This window comes from Schistocerca nitens, chromosome 6 (genome assembly GCF_023898315.1).
Source record: "Schistocerca nitens isolate TAMUIC-IGC-003100 chromosome 6, iqSchNite1.1, whole genome shotgun sequence".
Classification (NCBI taxonomy): Eukaryota; Metazoa; Arthropoda; class Insecta; order Orthoptera; family Acrididae; genus Schistocerca; species Schistocerca nitens.
Genome location: NC_064619.1, coordinates 42,735,626 through 42,753,525, shown reverse-complemented (window position 1 = coordinate 42,753,525; position 17,900 = coordinate 42,735,626). Strand labels below are relative to the sequence as shown.

The 17,900-nt window shown below is 40.5% G+C and overlaps 1 protein-coding gene across 2 annotated transcripts in view; it reads left to right on the top strand.

Annotated features, from left to right (window-relative positions):
- The window catches only part of LOC126262545 (GPN-loop GTPase 2), a 30,198-nt gene extending 19,048 nt beyond the window's left edge, over positions 1-11,150 (top strand). For both annotated transcript variants that reach the window (XM_049959229.1, XM_049959230.1), the window contains exons 4-6: positions 9,902-10,016; positions 10,108-10,303; positions 10,610-11,150. In XM_049959229.1, the coding sequence (XP_049815186.1) occupies positions 9,902-10,016; positions 10,108-10,303; positions 10,610-10,901 (603 nt within the window). In that variant the 3' untranslated portion in view covers positions 10,902-11,150. The remainder of the gene's footprint in view (positions 1-9,901; positions 10,017-10,107; positions 10,304-10,609) is intronic.
- The last annotated feature ends 6,750 nt before the right edge of the window (positions 11,151-17,900 follow it).

The window sequence follows — 17,900 nt, the reverse complement described above, 5'->3', positions numbered from 1 at the left end:
GTAGTTCTTCTGAGCATCCGAATTACCATCTCCTTTTCCCACCCACGGCAGTTCATCTCCTGCATTGGAGGCCCAGGTCAGGGCTTACGATTGCAGTTTGCATCTGATGGCTGATGGTCACGTTGGCTTCACGTGTGTTCATGGAGGACATATTTAACAGCACTCCTTGCCAGATGGCTGCAGTGTTTTCACTGCAGAGCTGGCGGCCATTTCTCATGCTCTTGACCGCATCCGCTCATGCCCTGTCAAATCGTTTCTTCTCTGTACAGACTCCTTGAGCAGCCTACAAACTGTCAACCAGTGCTACCCCCGCCATCCTTTGGTGGCGACTGTCCAGGAGTCCATCTATGCCCTGGAATGGTCCACTCATTGTGTGGTGTTGTGTGGACCCCAGACCACATCGGAATACCATGAAATGAACTTGCCGACGGGCTGGCCAAACAAGCAACACGGAAACCGCTTCTGGAGATCGGCATCTCCATAACTGACCTGTGATCATTATTACGCCACAGTGTTTTTCAGCTTTGGGAGATGGAATGGCGTAATATCAGTATGCACAACAAACTATGTGTCATTAAGGAGACTACGAATGTGTGAAAGTCCTCCATATGGACCTCTCGCAGTGACTCTTGTGTTTCTTTGCCAGCTCCACATGGGCCATACGTGGCTAACACATGGCTACCTCCTCTGTCACGAGGACCCACCTCGATGTCACTGTGGCTCGCATATGACTGTCATCCATATGTTGCTGTACTGCCCACTTTTAGCCCCTCTGCGGCAGACTTTTAACTTTCTCAGCACCCTACCTTTGGTGTTGAGTGACAATGCCTCAACAGCAGATTTAGTTTTATGTTTTATTCATTAGGGTTTTTTACCGTACCATATAAGGGTGAGCATATAGCCTTCTCTCTGAGGCCGCCACCCTCCCTCCATTTTAACTCTGTTGCAATTTCTTTGCATTTGTTTGTCTTGGTGGTCATCTTTCCCTACATATGTTCAACTCGCATTGTCTTTTTGGGGTGGACATTGTAATGTGTTGGCTGGCTCATCCTCTTTTTACTATTGTGATCAGCCAGCCCAGACCATCTACTCTATGGTTTTAATACCTCCTTCTGATTTTCCTTGTGGTGTATGTTTTCCCTGTTTTGTGTTCGATCCATTCGTTTTCTTTTTAGGTGTGGTTCACTATTCCTTTTCCCCCTTTTACTTTCTCAGGCATACTTTGGGTGTTTTTGTACCTTGTGCTTGGTTGCATCAGGAAAAAGGGACTTACGACCCTGTAGTTTGATCCCTTTATACCCCAAACCAACCAACCAACCCTGCTTCGACAGGATGCAAGATCAAAGGGTGAGCGCTCGAGCAGAGTAAGTGGTACCATGGGAAATATTTTGCACATAGAATATATGAAACTTATCTCACAAAAGTGGTTGAGCTGGTTTGACCACCTCTGCAGACAGGAATCAAAGATTAATTACTTACCTTCAGAAGGAGGACAAGCTGGGAAACAGGGTTTGAGCAATTTACCAAAGTAGGTGGACTTACTCTCACAGAGAGCAAACCACACTTCTTTGATGAGTAGATAGAAGTTAAAGTTGGAAAGGTTGCTTCTCTTGAAGAAATGAGAGGTGAATCTACAGAGTGTATCATAATTAATGGCGTAAACCCGTACAGTTGAAAGTACACGATACTAGAAACACAAGTCTCAGTAAACGTAGGGTCAAAAATGCACACGTTAAAAGTTACGAGCAATTTTTCATCTTCGATACTGTGAAACAAATCTCTTCTACTGCAAGCTCTTTGCTTTCCATATTTTGGGAAGTGGCAATATGGACCAAAACAAGAAAAAAATTTCCAGTAAACATATGCTCTAAAATGCATACGTTAAGAGCTATGAGCACTTTTTCACCTTTACTACTTTGAAACATAACTCTTCTAATGAACAAATGCTCATAACTTTCAAGGTATGCATTTTAGAGCACATGTTTATTGGACATTTTTTTCTTGTTTTGGTCCATATTGTCACTTCCCAAAATATGGAAAGCAAAGAGCTTGCAGAAGAAGAGATTTGTTTCACAGTATCGGAAATGAAAAAGTGCTCGTAGCTCTTAAGGTATGCATTTTCGACCCTATGTTTACTGAGACATGTTTGCTTCTAGTATTGTGTAGTTTCAACTGTATGCATTTGCACCATTAATTATGATACACCCCCATATAATGATTAAGGCAGCCACTGAAATACAGTTACAAGCCTATGCTTGTTTTACCATAGGGAGATATACCTGTTAAAATCTCTCCCAACATAAGTCCAAACAGGACCCAGAAGATCTTTTTTTTCACCGAGATATACTAATCCAAACAGATAAAAAATTCCAGGCAAACTAAGAGCGTTGGGAAATGCCATTATGTTCACCGCATTCAGAAAGTGTAACTGGATGGTCACACCAACTTTAATATTGACGTTGTAAGGGAACACCCTTCCTGAGAAGATGAAAGTTGTAGTATAGAGAAGCAGAATTACTGTGTAGATTCAATCACACATGTGGGCTTTTGTACCGATTTTGCCATACGGCTACCTGGTGTACCTCAAGACCTATCTGAAGTAATGTCATGAGCACCCAAATGCCATTTACCTGTCGACAACCACACCAGTGCCCAAATTGTTCAGGTCTAATTTTCAGCAAATACTGGATTGCCTTACTTATGTTAGAGGACATCAAAAATATGGATGGCTTTCTCCAGTTGCAGTCACACCAAGCTTCACAACCACTATAATAGGCATACCTCTTACCTTGATCCAAAAACAGACTGCTAGGCCCATCTATCATCTGAGAGAGAGGGGCAGTTACCTCCCTTGTACACTAGCTATATGTCAGCAGCAGATACCCATCTGCTGCTACAGCAAGATACTTTGGATCCTGATTGGCATCACAGGAGACGAGAACTTCCCATTACACACACTCTTCTGCAAACTGGTAGACTATCAAATTAGCTCTACTCAAATGAAACAAGAAACTCAAATACCAGGTCATTGGGCAGCCCAGTTTATTATCAATCCAGAAATAAGGTCTTGGAGACCCTTGCAAGACTCAAAACATCCTGAAGAGAAGAGAAATGAGGGAAAACAGAGGGAGATCAAATGAGATATACATATTTAGAAAATATGTAATAATACGCAGCAATACAGATAACCTACCAGTGGTAGATATACCTATTAATATGCACAGCTTACCTACTATACAGGTGGCACAAGATCAGACTGCGGACCAGTCTGTTTCTCTTTCATCTTTGCTACCCTCAACCTCCAATACCCAACTCAATTACAATGAAACTTTATTGGATGTTGTCACCTTCTTGCAGAATTAACCCTTTAACTGCTCTGGACGTGTTAACGCACGTGCCTTTGTACCTGCCCCTGTGTGCTCTGGACGTGTTTACGCATGCCACAAGTCCTTCTACCCGGTACTCTGAACGTGACTACGCGTACACACATTCACAGTACCAGGTAGAAGGACTGGTGGCATGTGTAAACACGTTCAGAGCACACAGGGACAGGTACAAAGGTGTGCGCCTTAACACGTCCAGAGCAGTTAAAGGGTTAAAGCTGCTAACACCATTACATCTTTTTGTATGTATTGTTGTACAGATGTCTCAAGAGTGTGGCGAAAAATTTGGGTTTGCATATGTCAGTAATAGTTTCTTTGAATACTGTGCTCTTCCTAGTGAATATTAGACCTACATCAGAACTCCTTCCACCAAAGCTGCTCTTGTGTGCAGTACATCTTTCAGTAGTCTCTAGGCAACACTAAAATGCTTTCCCCTTAGTGTATGACATCTCAGTGCAGTTATACAACTGCTACAAAACAGGAGCCCCCATTGTCTTCCTTTGAATATATAGTGATGTCATCATAAATCAACCTAGGCAGCCTTTGTGGTGGAACTGTGTACACTTCCAGCCCCCAGAGCTGAAAAAGACATCTGTGCCACTGCTTTCTGCATAAATGGGAGGATTGGCAAACGAATGTGCACTCGGTATTTCTGCCTGGGGCCCTCATCAGAGATGTGGGGGAGGCCCTGCCTGCAACTGTTGAGCATGTTGGGTGCAGCTGTCTGCAGGTTGTGGCTCTCATCATCACTGATGACGTCTGTCACTTGGGTTCTAGGCCACCCTCAGTTTGTACAGGCAGCTGGCAGAGTTGGTGAAGACTGCTGGCATCATTCATGGGGTGCAAAAACAGCTTACAGTTAGCAGCATCATTCCCAGAGTAGATTGGGGTCCTTTGATTTGGAGCAGAGTGGAAGGTTTCATCCAAAGACTGTGTTGATTCTGTGATGGTCTTGGCTGCAGATTTATAGACCTGTATTTGAATGTGTTTATGCTGCAGCAGTGCTGCTGGCACATCACATCTTGCCATTCACTAGGTGTCGTGTTGAATTTATGCTGCAGCCTCATTTATGCTGCTGGCTCATTCCTGCTCACTAATTGTGCTGGCATTTCGCTTTTTGCCTGGAACGTTTACCATGCATCTGTTCACACCACTAGTTGAGTGGATTACTTGCAGCAGGTGAAGCAAAACTATTTGCAGCAGGTGAAGCAAAACTATATTCTTCGCATAGTCTGGTGACATAAATTTTAGTTTATCACACCAAAAACACGGTCATTAAAGAGGAGAAATAAGAAGATATCCTTTGGATGTACATGGTTCACACATTCTGTCAAGAGTTCAAAGAATTATACGGAGAACTTATTTAGACAATAAATTTTGACTTTATTTTGAATATTATTAGATCATAATAGCTAAAGATATGAAGATTCAACCCAACATTTTAATGTAATTTCTGTGGAAGGGTAATTCAAATACCTACTCACTCTGAGGTAATATTTTATCAGTTTTTATCTACATCCTCTTCATGTATTAGACATGCTACTTTTAGATACTTGGTGCTGATTTATCATCATCATCATCATCATCGTCGTCAGAGAGAGGAGGGAGGAGGAGGAAAAAAGGTAAATTAGTTGAAACAGAGGACTAGTTTCTAAAAATAATTGCACCGGTGCTATCCATCATGAAGAGATTGAGATGATCGGTATGCCAAGAGTCCCAGATAGGCTTGTGTCCATACAGTAGTCTGTAGAGTATGGATGTAAATGGATATATATGGTGCTCAAGAAAGCACGCTACGAGGAACAGTCAAATAAAGCACTGTCAGGAGTGTTCTAGGGAAGAGTGATATGACTGCTCTTATTCTCTAGATGTTGTTGTTGTGGTCTTCAGTCCTGAGACTGGTTTGATGCAGCTCTCCATGCTACCCTATCCTGTGCACGTTTCTTCATCTCCCAGTACCTACTGCAACCTACATCCTTCTGAATCTGCTTAGTGTATTCATCTCTTGGTCTCACTCTACGATTTTTACCCTCCACGCTGCCCTCCAATACTAAATTGGTGATCCCTCGATGTCTCAGAACATGTCCTACCAACCGATCCCTTCTTCTAGTCAAGTTGTGCCACAAACTCCTCTTCTCCCCAGTCCTATTCAATACCTACTCGTTAGTTATGTGATCTACCCATCTAATCTTCAGCATTCTTCTGTAGCACCACATTTCGAAAGCTTCTATTCTCTTCCTGTCCAAACTATTTATCGTCCATGTTTCACTTCCATACATGGCTACACTCCATACAAATACTTTCAGAAACAACTTCCTGACACTTAAATCTATACTCGATGTTAACAAATTTCTCTTCTTCATAAACGCTTTCCTTGCCATTGCCAGTCTACATTTTATATCTTCTCTACTTTGACCATCATCAGTTATTTTGCTCCCCAAATAGCAAAACTCCTTTACTACTTTAAGCGTCTCATTTCCTAATCTAATTCCCTCAGCATCACCCGACTTAATTTGACTACATTCCATTATCCTCGTTTTGCTTTTGTTGATGTTCATCTTATATCCTCCTTTCAAGACACTGTCCATTCCGTTCAACTCCTCTTCCAAGTCCTTTGCTGTCTCTGACAGAATTACAATGTCATCGGCGAACTTCAAAGTTTTTATTTCTTCTCCATGGATTTTAATACCTACTCCGAATTTTTCTTTTGTTTCCTTCATTGCTTGCTCAATATACAGATTGAATAACATCGGGGAAAGGCTACAACCCTGTCTCACTCCCTTCCCAACCACTGCTTCCCTTTCATGCCCCTCAACTCTTATAACTGCCATTTGGTTTCTATACAAATTGTAAATAGCCTTTCGCTCCCTGTATTTTACCCCTGCCACCTTCAGAATTTGAAAGAGAGTGTTCCAGTCAAGATTGTCGAAAGCTTTCTCTAAGTCTACAAATGCTAGAAATGTAGGTTTGCCTTCCCTTAGTCTATCTTCTAAGATAAGTCGTAGGGTCAGTATTGCCTCACGTGTTCCAATATTTCTACGGAATCCAAACTGATCTTCCCCCTAGGTCGGCTTCTACTAGTTTTTCCATTCGCCTGTAAAGAATTCGCGTTAGTACTTTGCCGCCATGACTTATTAAACTGATAGTTCGGTAATTTTCACATCTGTCAACACCTGCTTTCTTTAGGATTGGAATTATTATATTCTTCTTGAAGTATGAGGGTATTTCGCCTTTCTCATACATCTTGCTCACCAGATGGTAGACTTTTGTCAGGACTGGCTCTCCCAAGGCCGTCAGTAGTTCTAATGGAATGTTGTCTACTCCTTGGGCCTTGTTTCAACTCAGGTCTTTCAGTGCTCTGTCAAACTCTTCACACAGTATCATATCTCCCATTTCATCTTCATCTACATCCTCTTCCATTTCTATAATATTGTCCTCAAGTACATCGCCGTTGTATAGACTCTCTATATACTCCTTCCACCTTTCTGCTTTCCCTTCTTTGCTTAGAACTGGGTTTCCATCTGAGCTCTTAATATTCATACAAGTGGTTCTCTTTTCTCCAAAGGTCTCTTTAATTTTCCTGTAGGCAGTATCTGTCTTACCTCTAGTGAGATAAGCCTCTACATCCTTACATTTATCCTCTAGCCATCCCTGATTAGCCATTTTGCACTTCCTGTCGATCTCATTTTTGAGACGTTTGTATTTCTTTTTGCCTGCTTCATTTACTGCATTTTTATATTTTCTCCTTTCATCAATTAAATTCAATATTTCTTCTGTTACCCAAGGATTTCTACTAGCCCTCGTCTTTTTACCTACTTGATCCTCTGCTGCCTTCACTACTTCATCCCTCAGAGCTACCCATTCTTCTTCTACTGTACTTCTTTCCCCCACTGCTGTCAGTTGTTCCCTTATGCTCTCCCTGAAACTCGGTACAACCTCTGGTTTAGACAGTTTATCCAGGTCCTATCTCCTTAAATTCCCACCTTTTTGCAGTTTCTTCAATTTTAATCTGCAGTTCATAACCAATAGATTGTGGTCAGAGTCCACATCTGCCCCTGGAAATGTCTTACAATTTAAAACCTGGTTCCTAAATCTCTGTCTTACTATTATATAATCTATCTGATACCTTTTAGTATCTCCGGGATTCTTCCATGTATACAACCTTCTTTTATGATTCTGGAACCAAGTGTTAGCTGTGATTAAGTTATGCTCTGTGCAAAATTCTACCAGACCGCTTCCTCTTTCATTTCTTAGCCTTAATCCATATTCACCTACTATGTTTCCTTCTCTGCCTTTTCCTGCACTCGAATTCCAGTCACCCATGACTATTAAATTTTCGTCTCCCTTCACTACCTGAATAATTTCTTTTATGTCGTCATACATTTCATCAATTTCTTCATCATCTGCAGAGCTAGTTTGCATTCTCTAGATACATAAATGAATTGACAAACAGGGTGAGCGGGAATCTCTGTTTGCTGATGACACTGTATGGGAAGGCATTGTCATTGAGTGCCTGTATGAGGATACAAGATGATCTAGACAAAATTTCTAGTTCATGTGATGAATGGCAGCTTACTCTAAATGTAGAAAAATGTAAGTTAATTCAGATGAGTAGAGAAAACAGTCCTGTAATTCTCAAATACGGGATTAGCAGTGTGCTGCTTGACAAAGCCATATTGATTAAATATGTAGGTGTATCACTGCAAAGTAATAGGAAATTGAGTGAGCTCATAAGGATGGCATACGGAAGGTGAATGATCAGCTAAGATTTGTTGGAAGAATTTTAAGGAAATGTGGTTCCTCTGTAAAGGAGATTGCATATAGAACGCTAGTGAGACCCATTCTTTTGTATGTTGCTAGTGTGTTTGGGATCACCACCAGGTCACATTAAATGAAGACATTGAAGCAGTTCAGAGGCAGGCTGCTAAATTTGTTACTGGTAGGTTCAGTCAGCCTGCGAGTATTTGGAGATACTTCGTGAACTCAAATGTGAATCCCTGGAAGGATTTCTTTTCATAAAGTGCTATTGAGAAAATTTAGAGATGTAGCATTTGAAGTTGACTGTAGAATGGTCCTCCTGCCACCGACATACATAAGGCCCGTGAAGATAAGCATGACTATTAGTGGTACATAGTACCATCCACCATGCACCACAGGATGGTTTGCAGAATGTGTACACAGATGTAGATATAACACATGTCCCAACAAAATCAGTAGGTTCAGACATAAAAGTATCTCCAAACAGGAAGACCAGCCTAGGTGCTACTGTGAAGTTGTTGTGGTTTTAACACCTTCTTGTCAAATTCCCATATTTATTACATTTATTGCATTAATTATTGCTAACACAATCCCTGACACAGATCATGGCAGATAACACATACTGTTAACACTACTATGTTAAAGTATAAGAATATGCCTTCTATGACAACATCTGATTTATGAGTCAAAATATTGCACTAAACGATAGCTACAGCTGTTGTAGAAGCTTATATCCCTGGGGCTCTTTGCCCTATTAAATTTCACATATCTTTTTGCACAGTCTTCGACTCTGTTTTCACTGCCATTTTTATTACAGCCTCAAGTCAGTTATTATTTTCATGCAGTACAAGGACCACAGCTTAATGCCTGGGAACCCTTTGTTCCTCCAGATGAAAGAAAAATGCCAGGGAACACCTTCTTATTTTTCTTCCTTGTAATTTTAGCATTACCTTCCTTGCTGTCAGTGTAAGAGGGGAGTAGGAGTATGCCATAGTCATATTCTGCAACAGGTTTGTCACCTGGGTTCCCATCCAGAGCCATCTATTCAATAAGTTTGGTAGCTACACCCCGACCTCCCCCCCCCCCCCCCCCCACTCCGTCTCCCAGTACAGGAGGTGGCCATGCACGTCACTCGTTCAGTTTATTCATGACTAGCTCCTATTGGAGGAGATGTTTTAGGGGCATAGCTCCATCAATTCAGTATATTCAGCAGCAGCTCTCTGTTTCAGAGGGAACCACACGGCCTTTGAGACCGCCATCCAGGGACCCGACTTGGTGGTGTGGCTAGCTCTTGGACTTGGTTGCAGACATAACCTCCTCACAATGACATGCCATCTGCTTTATCACCATTACCTCTTTTGTATCATTTTCTGGGGATTGATGTACTAATAACATCCGATAACTCATACTCATCACACCGCCGTGGATGTGTTTATCGAATGGTTCAAAATATGAGAAATGATGTCAAATAGATACTACTGTGTATTTGCATGCTATTGCATTATTGAATGGAAGGCAACTGCCAGCAAATATGCTATGCCCCAAGAGGAATGGTTAGTATTCAGGGGTATGACAGGAATGATTATGTAAAGCAAAAAAGTCTAGTAAATGTGGGCTTTATGATCATTCCTGTCATATCCCTGAATGAATGCTGCCTTTCTCTTGGAACATCCTGTACATTATGAACCTGGATTATTGTCACCTGTCAGCAAAATTTTTTGTTCTGGTTTCAGTAAAGAATATAGTGTTCTTATTTTCAGGTTGAATTATACACTCATCATAATTCAATGAAAAATATTACAGAAAAACTAGAGAAATATGGTGTTCATCTGTGTGCTGTCCATCTTGTAGACTGTCATTACTGTAATGATCCAGGTGAGCAGAACAAACTTGTGTATAAAAGAAAGAGATAGGGACCATTTGTGCCAGTGAAACATTAAACTTTCCTCACTTTCTGTCTTCATAGGGAAGTTTATCTCAGCATTGCTACTCTCCTTGTCAGCAATGTTGCAACTAGCGTTGCCACATATTAACGTTCTGTCAAAAATAGACCTTCTTTCAAAGTACAGCAGCAAGTTACATTTTGGATTGGATTTTTACACAGATGTCCTTGATCTCAAGTATTTACTGGACTGTTTGGATGAAGATCCATTCACAAAAAAGTAAGAATTGATATTTGATTAATAATTCAATAGTAGTGTGTTTATTTGATTGCATCATAAAATTTATTTAAAGAGCTGCAGGATGCCTGGATCTATCGTCCTGAGGACTACTAATTCATTGTAATACCAGATTTTGTTGTACAGTAAACAATTACTAATAACTGTATTAGCACACCTTGTTCCTATATGGGTCACATCTGTGCACATAACTATTAGTAGTTGCTAAGATGATTGTACTTGTATTTTTTTTTTTTTTAATTTAAGCTCATTTTGTAAACAAACAACTAGAAATTATCTTTGTTTCAGATACAAAAAATTAAATGCTGCAATAGTTTCATTAGTTGAAGATTTCAGTTTGGTATCATTCATACCCATGAATATTGGAGACAGACAGAGTATTCTCAAAGTAAAAAATGCTGTGGACAAAGCAAATGGATATATATTTGGAGCAGGGGAGCAACGTAATGTGCAAGCGCTGCTTGCATGTGCTGTGGGAGCCGATTATGAAACGGGTGAAGATATGGACAGATTTACGGAGGGTGCAGCAGGTGGTGATGAGGATGACGACGATCTTATGATGAGGGGTGTATGGGCATAAACTGTGTGTGTTTCACTAAACAGATCACACAGTTAGCCATCATTGATAGCAAGATTTTATTGAATGGGCAATTTGCATTTGTATACAGTGCTTTCAATAATATTACATGAACTAATCCATCCTGTACATCTTTAACTTCACAGTGTGTGTATTGTATCATCTATAGATAATTTTTCAGATTTATATTTTTGTAATGTTTTGAGTTTCAGTAATAAATTTGGATGTACAGTTTTCTAAACTGAGGAGAAATATGGAGATTAACTGATTTAGCTCTACATTCTCCATAGTTATGTTTGTGCAAGTAATTGCTATGGTGTTGCAATCTTTGTAAAAAATAAATAAATTAAAAACATGAAAAATAAACCATTTTGCTGTGGCACACTGGACTTCGATTAAAATTCATAGGTTCAGTAGAATGAAGAAAAATATTATCCATCAATTATTGGTTATGTTACAAAATAAATGCATTCAGATAGTCAGTTTGTTACTTATGTTTGCCAAATAGGTCATCATGAACAAGATAGCAGCATCTAATGAGTAATTGTGTAAAATCTCTGTCCATGAGTGCATTTTATACAAAAAAGATGTACATGTTTGAAATTCATAAAAGATGTTAGGTTAAATGAAAATATTGAGAATTTTATAATGATTTCATCATATTAACATCGGAAACATGTAGATATGAGTATCCCATATTATCCAACATGTACACCTATGTGGTGGCTGAAAACAATGTAGTTTTTTAAAAAAAGTTATGAAACGTCAAGACAGGTACAATATATGTATGTATTTAAGTTTGCACAAGACAGTGCATCTTGGTAAGAGACCTAGAGAGTTACTGATACACATGTAAAATGTGTATATGGCCACAATGTATACAAAAAAGTATTGTAATTCTCAAAAAAGTAGAATTTGTTGAACGGGGAAAAAAAGAAACTACATGATCTGCCTGATGATCATTTCATCCAAATTTAAGTTACATTCTTTAACAGAAATGTTAAGTGTTTCAGACCCATGAAGTTCTTTCAGACCAATCAAGTTCTTTCTCAAAGTAGTTGACAAAGATACCACATTTTTATTTATTTACTTTATTTGCAGTTCAGTACCTCGATCATACAATTTCTACAACTTTTCTATGCTTGTACGTAGAGACAGGAGAAAATCATTTTCTTTTATCGCCAATTTCTGTGTTAGGTTTTGCCAAGTTTTTGTGTTATTTTCTTCTGGCTTATTTTTCAAGAACGACATGTTCTTTAGTTTTGTCATATTTCATTGTTGTAGAGAGTTATGTTGTGAACAAAAAATTACATTATGTTTATTGAGATGAACATTACACATTATTGACTAAAAAAGGAAACATTTATATAAAATGTAATCAGTTAAATTGTTTAATTCCATTGTATGGTCACTGTTTCTTACTGTATGCATCTTGTAAAATTCCGAGGTTTGTTTGAGAACTTGCACTGAGAAAATATCACGCCTGTATCACAGGCACTGTGCAAGGTGAGTTTGATGGTGGGGCTGGGCTACCACCTCGTGGCCTCCAGATCTGCTTGTTCCCACTCAGCTGGAGTGCCCAGTTTTAAGGCGTCAAGAACATGCCTTTCACCCTGTCCTGTTAGCTACACACCATTCAGAGTGTATTTCCTGGGGGCCCTGCAGTGCTCACCATTGTGGACACAGGAGTTCGATTTCATGGCAGAGATGCTAAGAGATCGCAGGGGTGTTTCCTTAGGTTTTAAAGCTCTGACCTCTTCAGGCTATACCAGCCTCTTGGTAAATAAAATGGAAGACAACCAAAAGAAAATAGAGTGAACATATTGATGGAATGAATAATGGCAGACTACCTGACAGTCAGAAATTATAATCAAATAGGCTGAAGAAGACTGGGAAGGCCAAAGGAGAGGTACATGGAGTGTGGACCAAGATGATGACAAAGAAAAATACCTACAACCATACACTTAAGGAGTTTTTCAAAATAAAGAATCACTGTAACTTCAAAGTTCTCTTCTGAGACATTATGTTGTTGATCTGTCAACACTTCTTTGTAGTGTGAAAACTATTGCCCCTGCAGCTACTGAAAAGGCTGCTGCCCGCTTCAAGAACCGTGGATTTGTCTGGCCTCTCAACAGATAACCCTCCATTGTGGTTGCACCTACAGTGTGGCCATCTGTATCGCTGAGGCACGCAAACCTCACCACCGACAGCAAAGTACATGTTTGATGAGGGGAAAAGTAGCACATCATTTTGTTGTTTGGGAAGCAAAATTAACATGATGGTTGAAGGTGAGAGGATATAAACTGCAGGCTAGCACCATCAAGGAACTCATTTGAGAGAAAGAGAGTTTTGTTAGCATCAGTTATAAACTGAAGCTTTTTTTCTGGAGCTATTTGTCTGGAGAGTAGCTGTGTACAAAAGTGAAAAGTGAGCAATACAGTAGCACAAGAATAGAACAGAAGCTTTTGAAATTTCATGCTACAGAAGAATGCTAAGATTGGATGGGTAGATTGAATAACTATTGAGGTGCAATTGCATTGCATTGGGAGAAACAGAAATTTATGGCATAGCTAATAGAATGGACTGTTAATAGGACACATTTTGATGCATCAAGGTATAAATTTGGTAATAAAGGGTTGTATAGGGTTAAAAATTGTAAGGGAAGAGAAAGTGTTGAATACAGATACAGATTCAAATCAATGTAGGTTGATTTAGTTATTCAGAGAGATAAAGGACGTGCACAGGGCAGATTAATGACGAGAACTGCATCAAATCATGCTTTGGACAAAATACCATAACTTGATTTTGATAGAACAGAATTATAAATATTATTTATTTATTCAAATTTCATTGAAAGGTAGGGTATTTTTGATAACTTGACGTCTACTGTCACAGTGAGGTGCTCTGCCCAGTCTGTAGATTATTTGACACTATATATTCATAAATAAATTTCCAGTCCCTGTTGATTAATGATTCTGACATCCTGTATATAAATTGCCAAGTCAAAATAATCATGCATAGATTTGATTTTCTTTCTGCAACTTCTTCTGTGCTGGAAGCTAAGTAGTTTTTTCATAAATCGGTCTTCCAAGAAATGATTTAGAGGCTGTATTCTTTAACATCAATATAGTGACCAATTTGTTTCAATACTCAAACACTTCACATAATATTTCCAGACAAATGAGCTGTATCAACACAATTTCATTTGATATTAATCTTCCGACATTCATTCTCACTTGAATAACAGCTAAAGTAAAAGAAATGACATCCAAAACAGTTTCTGCTGTTCTAGAGACATTGCACTTGTCACAGCAGCTCTTTTTCCATGGTGCGCACCATATCTACAAGGCGGGATTTGATGACTTGGAATAAACTGCCCAAACACTTGTACCATGAAACGTAAAGATTGCTGTCATCATCCCGACCTGCAGATATGCTGCATCCATCCACTCCAGAACACGTGCACATAAAGAAAACAAATTTCCAGGCAGCATAATATACAAACTCATTACTTTATGAAACTTTTATGGTTATGTTCAGCAGTGGCTGAAGGAAACATCAAATATTCTTGGACTTATTGAAAGATTGCCAGCCCCTACCACCAAGCATTGGTTAAAGCTTTCCAGTGACTTTTTTGTGAAATGGAATTTTCCGAACTGCATCAGTGCAATAAATGGGAAACCTGGAGGTAAAAAGTCCACATGACAGTGGATGTTTGTATTACAACTACAAACAATACTTCTCCATTTTACTTGAAGCTGTTGTAAAAGTGAACTGTGAACTTGTTGCCACTGACATTATCACAGAAGGGCAAAAATGTAACTCGAGCAACTTCTGAACTTCAACATGGTTTCAACTACTAGACTGGGATCACCTCAATCACTGTGGAATGACCCATTCTGGGAACAAATATCACAACTCCCCTTGTTTTAATTGGGATGATGTTTATCTCCTATTGTACTGCTTGATGAAAACCTTTCCAGACAGAAATTCTGATGAGAGGAAAAGAGTGCGTGATGAAGCAAGCTGGGATCTCCTTACTTCCTCTCTTGTTTTGCCATCTGCTTCCTTAAATTCATTTAATTTTCATTTTTGACTATTTACCATTAACATGCATGAGTATAATCTGCATTTCCATAAAAGAGAAAGGTTGGCTCTCCGTCTTAAGGAATATAGCATCAGGTCTAATTTTGTGCTTAGTTTTGTGTACGTAATTAATTTCTTATATCCAAAAACAAAGATGATGTGACTGACCGAACGAAAGCGCTGGCAGGTCGATAGACACACAAACAAACACAAACACACACACACAATTCAAGCTTTCGCAACAAACTGTTGCCTCATCAGGAAAGAGGGAAGGAGAGGGAAAGACGAAAGGATGTGGGTTTTAAGGGAGAGGGTAAGGAGTCATTCCAATCCCGGGAGCGGAAAGACTTACCTTGGGGGGAAAAAAGGACAGGTATACACTCTCTAGCGCGCGCGCGCGCGCGCGCACACACACACACACACACACACACACACACACACACACACACACACATATACAGACAGACACAAGCAGACATATTTAAAGACAAAGAGTTTGGGCAGAGATGTCAGTCGAGGCGGAAGTGAAGAGGCAAAGATGATGTTGAATGACAGGTGAGGTATGAGTGGCGGCAACTTGAAATTAGCGGAGATTGAGGCCTGGTGGGTAACGGGAAGAGAGGATATATTGAAGAGCAAGTTACCATCTCCAGAGTTCGGATAGGTTGGTGTTGGTGGGAAGTATCCAGATAACCCGGACGGTGTAACACTGCGCCAAGATGTGCTGGCCGTGCACTAAGGCATGTTTAGCCACAGGGTGATCCTCATTACCAACAAACACTGTCTGCCTGTGTCCATTCATGCGAATGGACAGTTTGTTGCTGGTCATTCCCACATAGAATGCATCACAGTGTAGGCAGGTCAGTTGGTAAATCACGTGGGTGCTTTCACATGTGGCTCTGCCTTTGATCGTGTACACCTTCCGGGTTACACGACTGAAGTAGGTGGTGGTGGGAGGGTGCATGGGACAGGTTTTACACCGGGGGCGGTTACAAGGGTAGGAGCCAGAGGGTAGGTAAGGTGGTTTGGGGATTTTATAGGGATGAACTAACAGGTTACAAAGGTTAGGTGGACGGCGGAAAGACACTCTTGGTGGAGTGGGGAGGATTTCATGAAGGATGGATCTAATTTCAGGGCAGGATTTGAGGAAGTCGTATCCCTGCTGGAGAGCCACATTCAGAGTCTGGCCCAGTCCCGGAAAGTATCCTGTCACAAGTGGGGCACTTTTGTGGTTCTTCTGTGGGGGATTCTGGGTTCGAGGGGATGATGAAGTGGCTCTGGTTATTTGCTTCTGTACCAGGTCGGGAGGGTAGTTGCGAGATGCGAAAGCTGTTGTCAGGTTGTTGGTGTAATGGTTCAGGGATTCCGGACTGGAGCAGATTCGTTTGCCACGAAGACCTAGGCTGTACGGAAGGGACCGTTTGATGTGGAATGGGTGGCAGCTGTCATAATGGAGGTACTGTTGCTTGTTGGTGGGTTTGATGTGGACGGACGTGTGAAGCTGGCCATTGGACAGGTGGAGGTCAACGTCAAGGAAAGTGGCATGGGATTTGGAGTAGGACCAGGTGAATCTGATGGAACCAAAGGAGTTGAGGTTGGAGAGGAAATTCTGAAGTTCTTCTTCACTGTGAGTCCAGATCATGAAGATGTCATCAATAAATCTGTACCAAACTTTGGGTTGGCAGGCCTGGGTAACCAAGAAGACTTCCTCTAAGCGACCCATGAATAGGTTGGCGTATGAGGGGTCCATCCTGGTACCCATGGCTGTTCCCTTTAATTGTTGGTATGTCTGGCCTTCAAAAGTGAAGAAGTTGTGGGTCAGGATGAAGCTGGCTAAGGTGATGAGGAAAGAGGTTTTAAGTAGGGTGGCAGGTGATCGGCGTGAAAGGAAGTGCTCCATCGCAGCGAGGCCCTGGACGTGCAGAATATTTGTGTATAAGGAATTGGCATCAATGGTTACAAGGATGGTTTCCGGGGGTAACAGATTGGGTAAGGATTCCAGGCGTTCTAGAAAGTGGTTGGTGTCTTTGATGAAGGATGGGAGACTGCATGTAATGGGTTGAAGGTGTTGATCTACGTAGGCAGAGATACGTTCTGTGGGGGCTTAGTAACCAGCTACAATGTGTCGGCCAGGATGATTGGGTTTGTGGATTTTAATTTATTTTGACCATCCCTTGTTATTTCCCTTTGTAATAGGGTGAAATCAGTAACTGTTTCGTGACTTAGATTCTATTGCTGACTTATAAACAAATATAAATTCTGTACTAATGATAAACATTTGGAAGAAGAACTACTAGGATTTGTGAAGTACTTATTTGGCTCTATTTGAAAACATATTAGCAAAGCCAACCCTTAATTAATTCCAAAATAATTATCAGGTTCATTTTTTTAAAAAAATTGGCGTAACCTTTGTGGAAGAAGAAACTATTAAAAAGAAGGAATTTTTCGATGTATTCAGTTAATTGAATGAGTTATGTTTTAATTTTAATTTCTGTAACTTAAACATCAAACAGTGTTTGATGTTTATCAAGTGGATAAATAAAGGACCGATTATTGGTCCCGAGACAGTCAATCTACAGCCAATTTTGAGAGGGGAATTATGAACTGTTTCAAGTAAAAACAATGCATCAAACTTTCTGGCAGATTAAAACTGTGTGCTGGACTGAAACTCGAACTCGGGACCTTTGCCTTTCGCGGGCAAGTGCCCTACCATCTGAGCTACCCAAGCACAACTCACGCCCTGTCCTCACAGCTTTACTTCTGCCATTACCTTGTCTCCTACCTTCCAAACTTTACAGAAGCTCTCCTTTGAGCTTCTGTAAAGTTTGGAAGGTAGGAGACGAGGTACTGGCAGAAGTAAAGCTGTGGGGATGGGGCGTGAGTCGTGCTTGTGTAGCTCAGATGGTAGGGCACTTG